Raw genomic sequence first — 10,630 nt, forward strand, 5'->3', positions numbered from 1 at the left:
ATCCATATACTCAAATTGGGAAAATTCGTTGTCTTTGCTTGATGTGACAATGTTCACTTGTATGGCTACCTTGTGAATGATCGCTACGCCCCCGCCGCGCCTACCACTGCGAGGGACGTGTTTCATTTTGTAACCGTCGGTCACGAGTTCGCCGATGCACGCCTTGTCAACAGAGCTACCGAGCCATGTTTCAGTTATGGCACAAATGTCGAATTCATTTGTAAAGATGAAGTCACATATGGAGTGTTTTATTTTTCACTGATCGTGTATTGACGGAGCAGATTTCACGACGTCAGAAATGTTTTGAAAGTTTGGCTTTCATCTCGTCTTCTGTTAAATCCTTTATTTTGCACGTAGATTAAATGATCCTACAACAAATTGCTGAGTAACAAATATGTTAATTCTTTTGCTTTACGATGATTTAACTTGAAAAAAGATTTCAATGATCGTGTCTCCCATACAGAGTAATCGTTCGTCTATTTCCGCTTTTCACGGCTAACTTCACGAGCCTAAGTTAAGTGGCAAGAAAACACTAAATTTATTCTCGGAAACGATATCTATAGCTGAATCTGACTTGATTTAATTACGCCTGCGATGCGGCAACCATTTTGTTTTAATCAAATTTCATATTGGAAAATTATTAGCAGGATATGGAATTATCCTGTCTCCACGTGACGTCTATTGACCAATAGAATGCAAGAAATTTGTAGAAGGCGAGATAATGCGTAATGTTTGCCTCATATCTGCGTTAGCTTTTCAATATAGCCCTGTCGTATTTCGAAACCAATGCACAACACTGCCTTTTTCCAAAAGCAATACATTCACAACGGGAAGAGAAGGTAAATGCGTTAGTTATTGTGATACAGTTTGTAAGAATTAATAACATCCTAAATTTTGGCGTGGCATTAAGGCAAGTCAAAATTTGTTGGTTTTGTTTAAATAATCTAATATTCAAACTTACGCCTTTTGTTAGCTAAACAATTTGTAAATATATGACAAACGGCTAAAGTTTATATTCCGTAATAACACAAAAGCTGACTACTGTATTATCAATAGTCACACAAAAATCGCAGGTCTTTCAACCTGTCTACATCCGCGATGTGTTTTGAAATTTTAGTTGTGCTATAAACATGTTTTAGTACGTTTCAATACGTTCCGACAGATAGTCTAGTTATTTTAATGTTTCACGGCAACTCGGATTAATTTTCACTCAATGATATATTCCAAAGTCATACAGCAATACATCTCAAGAACCACAATGGAAATAAGGGTTTATTTTAACTGTTTTGTGTTATCCTTCACATATAATGTTGACTGACATGGCTATATTAATTCTTAAATTGTTTATTGTTTGTTGTATGTATTAATATGATCATAGTTGCCATGTAATTGTACATTTTATGTTGAAATAAATATTTTGTCTAGACTTGTTTTAAACAACCTAATCATTTAGCCACTAAAACAGAAAGGATTGTATGAAGGTTCTTGAGAATAATTTGGAGAGAGTTTCTTATTAATGGCCCGGTCGATTTCTTAAATAAATTGGGTAGGGATGCTTAAGGTTCAAATAGATTAAAAGTGGTAATATGTAATTATTATATTTACATATATCCACAATGAGAAATGCATGACATGGTGGATGAGCTTTATTTTCTAGCTCCGGAATTCAAGGTTTATTACAAATGTCATGTGTTTTTGAAAGTGAAGGTTTCTCGTTTTTAGTGTTTGTATATATGCAGTTTTGTGCTGAAAAAAGTAAACGGTTAAGAGACACTTTTTTAAGCGTTTTACATTAGTCTATCATCAAACTTTTTCAATACGGTGTTGAAAGTGCTGATTCAGTTGCAAATACTTTGCGAGAGGCTTGTATAAATATAGCCATTTTCGTCTATTTTTATCCGAAAATTTAGGTCAAAGCGAGAGTTTTAAAAAGACATCGAAGATGCAAGTTTAACGTATTTATTTGATAAACTGATTTCAGGAAATAGAGTTGGGTCTATGATACACATCCACAGTTACTGTAGTAAAACAAATATTTTTAGGAACTGATTTTATGTGATTTTTAGGCATTTCAGTCAGACGTATTTTTTTTCTTCCAGATTTACTGTCCCTTGCCCCCATATAGTAAAAAACAAGAAACTTTACAGATAAATTATTTTTATTTGATATTCATTTTGGGTGAGAGCACACAAACTGGACATTCAGCATAGTCTAAGACAGAGATACTTCAGCGATTGGACCAATTTCTTTACTCAAAATACAAGTCACTGATATTTTAACCCTCTACATGTATATACATTTTACATGAATGTTTTTAGAGATGCTTTACAATTTACGTTTTCAATATAACTTCTTTTCGGCGATATATGATCTTTTGTGCTGATTCGCCGTAAAATCCAACTCACTCAGTAACAGGCATTTTCCTGGCTTAACTACCATATTTTGACAAGTTAAGAGCGTAATCTGCCGTATATATTTTAAGGACAGGAACAATCATAAAGTTGTCATATAAAGTATGAAATGTTTACTGATTGTAAACTCTGCCTTAAGAATGTACAATCAGTAATATATTATCTAAGCCAAAATCATTTGTTACTAACAAATCTGTTTTAGTGTATTTAACGGTTGCATGCAAAGTTGCAATACTTTTCTGTAATGTGAGATAAACGAAGCACCCTGGTTATACTCTGCCATGTGTTATGACGCATGTTAAGGCTTCTTGTTTTAAATGATAGGGATCTTACCGATGAAATAGCTAGCTTAATAGAATATTTAGTTTATTTTGTTAGGTTTAACATCGCACCGAAACATATGGCGACTTAGCTTATTAGAAAAGTAGCTGAATCATATTATATAATTATCATGTTCGGAGCCCGAGAAAATATTTGTCAAAAGCGAGAGGATTTTTAGTTAGATTTGCATAATAAGTCTTGTTTTTTGGAATGCCTAAATATGTATTTTTAGACTAGTATGCTAGTTTTGGGGTGTTTCATGCCACATTAGAAGATGATCACGAGAAAAAAAATGAAAAAGGAATACAGTATACTACAGTGAATAACGAATAATCAATACTGGTGTTTGTTTATGAATCATATTAAATTATATCAAATGTACGGCTGAAGCTTTGTAGACTGAGCACCTGGCGAAAACGAACAAACGGCACATGTAAGCTCCCAGCCGTCTTTATATGGTGGGCATTGCAGTGAGCCACATACTCCTTCAACAAAATAAAATAATTGTCCGTTTTGATTTCCTTGTCCACCTTCCAACATTTCTGGCAGATCATCAACGCATATAAATTCAGACGGTGAATTGTGACCATAGTGTGCGGACATTAGGTAGCCTTTATATTCCAGTATGTAATTCTCATGACACACGCTTTTTCCAGGCACCATGAGGACGTTGTTACGGGGTATTCGGCACACTGCACATGGAATTTCATGGTCGTGAAGGTGACTCCATCCGCTGTATGTGTTTGTTTCATATTCCGCTCCATATAACCTGCCAGAGTTTTGAAATCCGTCATTGATTTGGTCATAATTTGGATCTCTTGGTAGGCACAGTGGGTCGACAGCGGTTCCGGTATGACTATAGTGAGCCCCGGCAACGTATCCATTGTACACTAGAAATGCTGTACTAGGACATACAGTTCGACCCCAGCGTATGTATGTAGTACCATCGGTAGATCTTTCGTTTGTTAAGATTGTTTCGTTCAGTTCGGCTATTGTGTCTTTTGCACCTACAATTAGAGCGGTTATAATTATCATCGATGTCTTTGAATCTGTCAATCAAATATTTGTACTGTTAGATTATTTAGAATGACGGAACATGGTTTTAAATTAGATATACATTAACGGACACTTTTCAGTTGTAAAATGTATGCAAATCTTCAAATTCAAACACTTTTTCGTAACAATTATTTCAAATAACCTGTGTGACTTACTTGCATTCAAAGGCGATGCATATAAAAAACAGAAAACATAAGCTAAGTGAAGCTATTTACCGAAATTTACTGACACGATGTGACCTTCCATGACTATAGTAAGCGATGAACGGACTATTTAACTATTTAACTATAAGTTTTCAGATGTTAAGTGTGAAATCATTTAAATTCGTAGGAATGAATTTTAAACTTTGTGGTTTCAGAAAAAGCCTAGATTCGAGAGACATATTCGTTGATTCTGTATTCTAAGAATAAAAAAGCATAGATCTAGGTTTTTTTTTCATTTGGACTTTATTTTGTGGATTAACGAAAGCGCAAAATCAACAAAACACCATAAATAATACTGATTTCAAAGCACTTCAAAAGACGTAAATGTCGGTCCAATTTCATACACTCAAATGTTGTCAAAGTATTTAGATTGCAAGTCATGCGTTGGCAATAAGAGAACATTTTTCTTAATTTTTAGCAAACGCATATATACTGAACACCAAAAGAAACTATCCAGATGTATAACTGGGGTGTTTTTTATAATAAACTTAGATTTGTAAATTTGACTTGTTTTCTTTATACTACATTACACTTGAAGAACTTCACGTGTTAAATTTAAAAATCGATCAATCGTGAAGTCAGTAGTCCCACAATAGCCGGTTTGAACGAACTTCACGTACGCGTATAATTAACCTCTTTCTTTGTGAAATCGTATTTTCATTGAAAACATTGATGATTACCACACTCGAAAAACATTAAAAAGTTTTTAAAAAAATATTGTTTGTTGCATGGCACGACTGAATAAAAGTTAGCGCGAGCGCGAAATTGAGATGTTGCAATGCAACTGACGCGCAGCAGATATAGACGAAATTTCGTGCATAATGACTAGTGTGGGACTATTGACTTCATGGTTGGTCGATTTTTTTTAATTTAACACGCGAAGTTCTTCAAGTGTAATGTGGTATTAAACAAAAATTCAAATTTATAAATTTAAGTTTTTATAATATCCCAGTTATAAATCTTGATAGTTTCTTTTGCTGTTCAGTATAATCATAATACTGCAAAATAATAAACGGAATGCACGTGTGAAACATCGTTTTGAAACAGAAATAAAAAAAAATGTAGTTTTACAATAATAGTTAATAAAACAAAACATTGCTCATAAAAGTTAACGAATAATTTTTACTTAATATTATATATTTTCCACTGTACTTCGAACGATACAAATAAAACTTTTTTTATAATATTCAAACCTTTCAGTTCTTCTGTTAATGATTCAATTTTATTTTCCTGTTCGGCAGTTTTCTCCTCCAGTTGAATCAGTTTCAGCAGTACATTGTATTCACATTCAAATTTGTTACAACACGTACCATCTTCAGAACATGCAGCAGAAAAACGCTGTATACAGAAAGAGTTCAACAGAACAGCTACTAACCATAACTGTGCATTGCTTCGCTCGACATGTTATTCTAATATTGCGTGCCGGTTAACAGCACGGCTAGTTTTATATGGTTTCAGTTCATTGAAGTATTTACGATAACAGGTTCAGTATGATATATTGCTACTTTGAACAATTTGTGTACAGGTATGTTTTATTGTACAAAGAGGGTATATAAATAATAATTTAGTACGGACCATCCCATACAAAAAAAGTAAAAGCGTACAAAAAGATACATTGTAATAAATTATACTATATCGATTTTTATTATATGTTCTAAAAATAACCTGAATTTCATTTGCCGAAACCACTCATCATCTTTCAAAATAATTTTCAGGTTTTCCCCATTAAACATTACTTTCTAAAAATAGAATTGAAGTTGAACTGACATGTAGCTCTAGTTACAATATGAACAGTGGGGAAAATCAGCTACAGGTGTTACTCCAGCCAATGATAACTGACCAAAACGCTCAGATTAAATCAACTGCAATATATTTCAGCGAATAGAATATGTATACACATTGAATGATTCCAGGAATTTCAAGTGTCTTCATTTAATTAATCTTTAATAAGTTTTCACACAGTTATTGTTACTTTCAAAAGTTTAAATATGTTGCAAAATATGTGTTACTAATTCATAAACCTGGACCCATATAATAAAACAATTACTGACTCTTGAGCCATTGGATATGATGTGATATTCACCGGAAGAGGGATATCGCCTCGGTCAATATTGCCATCTTCCGGTGAATATCACATCATATCCAATGGCTCAAGGGTCAATAATTGTATATGTAAAATGACAGTAATTCGGTCAAAAATGTGCTTCCGTGGTGTAGTCGAAATAAGTCCATAATAAATAAATCCTATTTTTCCATTTTTCGCGCATTTGCGCGTAAACCGGAGGCCAGATGTGCATTATTTCGCTGGTGGAATGAATTTTACATAAAATAAGACACTTTTCATGCTTATATTCGCATGTTTTCGTGTTGTTTACGTGAAAACGAAAGTAGGGTGTTTACTCTCCGGACCGCTTTCTGAAATGCGGCAGTATGAGGGTACCTAACTTCAGTTGACTTGCATTTCACTGCATACAATCCAACACCCCTTTTTCTGTTCGTTTTCTTGAAGCAAATGTATGGATATCTTGTGGAAAATAGGTCTAAGACGGAGTGAAAATCTAAAAGCTGTATCAAAATTGATCTGAAGTAGCTGAATTTTATATGAAACAGAACAATTTCTTTTATTGGTATATAGCCTATCTAATGCATCCTATCATTCATAAACAAGCAGCACATAATAAGACATTCTAATTTTTTTTTCAAATGGAGTAATAGGTTGAAAACTCTTCTGGTCAAAATAAATCACAACAGACAAGTTTGTAATTAATATTGAAATCAGTGTTTATCTTTATTGTATTCAGTGAATGTGATACAAGTACACTTTATTTTATATCATTTATATATTTATAAAACGGTTTCATGATAAAAGAAAAATTGATAAATTATTCACTCTTGAACACGCTGCTAGCCTTGTAACCCTTGACCCAGCTCTCTCGTAACAAGTTTGGTTTACATCTTTTTTTTTTAAGAATATTAAAATTTCGATACGAAAGAATCTTTTTTGTAAAAAGTAGAAAAAGTGTGTTTATATATCTCCAAAATTCAAAAAGTTCCTACTACAACCTCATTATATATTAAGAATGAAAAATAATTAATATTTATTTCATGAATGATAATAAAGAGATTTTGCATAACCTTGTTACATAAATGGTGAATTTAATAAGTATATACCATTATATACAGATGTGACAACAAATTTAATGTAATGCAATACTTGTACATAAAATTTATATCAGTATTTCATCTTTATAAGAAATGTTAGACCTATCTATACGTATTCATATATCATGAAAAGGATAATTTATAACATTTTTTTCTATAAAAACATACTCGTCAGCAAATGTAAAAGAGACTGTTAAGTAAATAGAAAAGCATGTAGCTAATATTTAACCAATGAGAAATGTTTTCCTGAACAGGAAGTTTTAAAAATACAATGTATGTCTTTTTTATGAACTTATATCTTTCTATGCTTTTCATTTCAAGGGTATTTACGTTCTATTCGAAAATAATCATGCAAACAATCATATTTGAAATCAAAGCAAATAAAAAAAATGCCTGTATACATAATATGCTTCATAGATATTTTCGTACGTTTTAACAATCTGATTTAACTTATTGCAATATTTTGCATTTTGAAGTACACGATTTATGTTACCGTTAACTACAAGTGTCATTTTTCTGTACTTATTTTACAAGTTAATCTGTCTAATTGTGTAAATTGTGACGTATTAGCCTCTTCTCGTCTTATGGACTCATGAGGTCAGTTCACGGTACAAGGTCCGCTTAAAACAGTACTTAGAATTGTAAAAAACGTTGCATAATTCGTTATCTCTCATGAACATGGTCAACTGTGCTATGTGTTCCGTGCCTCTAATGGATCATGTTAATAATATCTGATTTTACTAATTAGTTTGTAAATGCCCAGTACTTGGACACACTATTGTTATATGCCTTGAACTTTGAGATCATGGATCCATTAAAAAAACTGAGAAGTTTTGCATATTTATTTACATCAGATTATATTACTCATTAAATTTGATCTTACAAAAAAATTCCGAACTCTTTTATACAGGTGTTAAAAATTAATCATACCATTGATAGATTACGAGGGGTGATTCATAAGTAATGCAACTCAGGCTGCAACATTTTATTTCCCGCATTTTACACATTTTAAATAAATGCAATCTGCGAAGTACTCTCCTTTAGCATTGACACAAAGTTTCAGTCTTTTAATCCAATTCTGAAGGCACTTTTTATAGTCATCAATAAGTATGGCTTGAAGGCATTGACTTATTGCTGAGCCCAATTAACTACGTGAGCCATAACGTTTTCCAGAAAGCACAGATTTAAGTCGCGGAAAAAGAAAGTAATCACAGGGTGCCAGAGCTGGAGAATAGGCTGGGTGATCCCAGACACGTACTTTATGTTTGTCCAAATATTCAGTCGTAATGTTAGCCTTATGAGAAGAAGCATTATCATGGAGAAGAGATACGTGCTTTATGCCGCTTTTAAGTCGACGTTTCTTAAAATAATTTTTCATTTTCCTCAAAACTACATTAATTTAGTACAGTACTTGGCAGTCACACTTTTTCCTTTTGGAACAGCAACTTGGATGGAAGGTCCCTGAACGGAAAAGAAAATACAGTATAAAACTTTCCTCACAGTTGCTGTTCTCTTGAAAATTACAGGTCTCCTGGAATGCTTTGAAGCCAATACACGATTGGAACATTTCTGTTTAGGTTAAAAAAAGTGCACCCACGTTTCATCACCAGCTATTAAATTAGAAAAGGTTTTACTGTCAAATTTCGGGTACAGCTTAAGTAACGTTAAGCCTTTTTAACACGGTCTCGTTTTTGTTCAGCTGTTAATAAATGGGATATCCAACGTGCACATATTTTATTTACTTTCAATATTTTGCGCAGAATAAAGTGAACTCGTGCAGCTGATATCCCTGATCTATGGGCTAATTCGCGCAATGTCAGTCTAGCATCTTTCTCAATTAATTCCTTGATTTTCATAACACCTTGCCTAGTCGTGACTGATTTCAGTCGTCCACACTTTGGGAGGTCTTGTAACTGTTCGTTTCCAGATTTGAAACGAGACATCCACCTGGTAACTGTGCTATACGATACTTCATTATGCCCATATATGTCACAAATATCATTGAAATGTTACGGCCACTTATTCCTAAAATCTTCCTAGCTTTGATATACCCTCGAATTTCATGCCACTTTTCAGAACGTGTTCCAACCATTTTACATGCACAGAGGCGTCGCGAGTGGGGCGGCAGGGGCGGCGACGGCCGCCCCAATATTTCGGCCTGGAGCGGCAATACGGCGATTCAATAATTTTGAAAATATTCAGATTTTTTTTCAGTATCTTCCAACGCTCGAAGTTAGAGGTGCGAAACGGTGGGAATCAACAAGAAGCCGCCAATGAAATAACTTTTTTTAAATTGAATATAAAAGGTTACTGAGTGTGAAAGTCTACATAGGGGCGGCGACACGTCAATTAAGAAATAGAAAGTTTTCTTTTCAAATAGCTGGTTATACTTGAACGTAAAGAGTGAAGTTTTGCTCAATACAAGTTAAGCGCCGACAAAAGCTGTAAAAGCTGTTTCCAAATCCGATGCTAATAAGTAATTACTATAAGTTTTAAAAATGAATTTAATATATCAACAGATCATCTGTCATGAATCAGAAATAGTTAATTCTAATCAGGGAATAATTTTCAAAGCGTTCAAAAGTCTCCTAAACGGTATTGACACAAGAACAGTTCAACTCAAAATAACAGGATTAGAACATCTGATTTCGGCAGACACTCAAAATTCCATTGAACTAATTTTAGAATTAATTTCAGTAAACACTTTATTTCGAAGTAAACGCCTCCATGATAAAAATGTTTACATGGTCTCTAAAAACAAGGAAATCGGATTATTTCTGATGCAAATTTCGTAACTTTTCTCACTGCCTGGGAGGGGACACCCCTCACATACCCATCCCCATTAATGTCTCCCGTCGCCCCAATGTCATACACCTCGCGACGCGCCTGCATGCAGTGTTACGACTACACCTAATTCAAAATTATCGTGTTAAAATTGGTTCAATAATTTTTTGCTATCATCGCTAACCGAAGGATATACCTTTCAATAAAACCTGATTTAGCAACAGTAGCGCACGTGGATTCCGAGATTTAAGCACAGTTGCATTACATATAAATCACCCCTCGTAGAACAAGGTTTACAGACCCAGAACGATATTGATAGTGTGTATCAGGAATGGTGTATGCTAGTTAAACAAAATATGTATAGTCAAATTCCATATAAATCTGTTCATACCAGGTCTGGTAGTACTAGTAGAAACGGAAAAAACATTCTGGCAAGCCATGTTGGAATAAGAAGTTGTCTGAGGCATAGTAAAAGGTTTGTTTATCATACTGAAAAAAGTTGGTTAGCATGTCAAGACAGAAATGTCAAACTTCGGTTGAAATCCGTTTGTGTCCAAAGTCGTAAGAAGTCAAGCGGTCAAAGCGTCTGTATTGGTTTTCACTAAACACACTCCGGGAGAACTACGTTCCAACGTAAGTCATGTCTCAACGATATCATGTGACATATTTCAACGACTTCTGGTTACCGTATCG

At 33.9% G+C, this 10,630-nt stretch overlaps 1 protein-coding gene across 1 annotated transcript; it reads right to left on the reverse strand.

The window, feature by feature from the left end:
• Positions 1 to 2,140: 2,140 nt before the first annotated feature.
• On the reverse strand, positions 2,141 to 9,096 carry LOC128548124 (uncharacterized). Its single transcript, XM_053522521.1, has 4 exons — positions 8,896 to 9,096; positions 8,565 to 8,614; positions 5,185 to 5,381; positions 2,141 to 3,739 (listed from the first exon to the last, which is right to left on the reverse strand). The coding sequence occupies exons 1-4, from the start codon at positions 9,094 to 9,096 to the stop codon at positions 3,105 to 3,107; spliced, it is 1,083 nt and encodes a 360-aa protein (XP_053378496.1). The 3' UTR covers positions 2,141 to 3,104.
• Positions 9,097 to 10,630: the final 1,534 nt, after the last annotated feature.

Source organism: Mercenaria mercenaria, chromosome 14 (genome assembly GCF_021730395.1).
Source record: "Mercenaria mercenaria strain notata chromosome 14, MADL_Memer_1, whole genome shotgun sequence".
Classification (NCBI taxonomy): domain Eukaryota; kingdom Metazoa; phylum Mollusca; class Bivalvia; order Venerida; family Veneridae; genus Mercenaria; species Mercenaria mercenaria.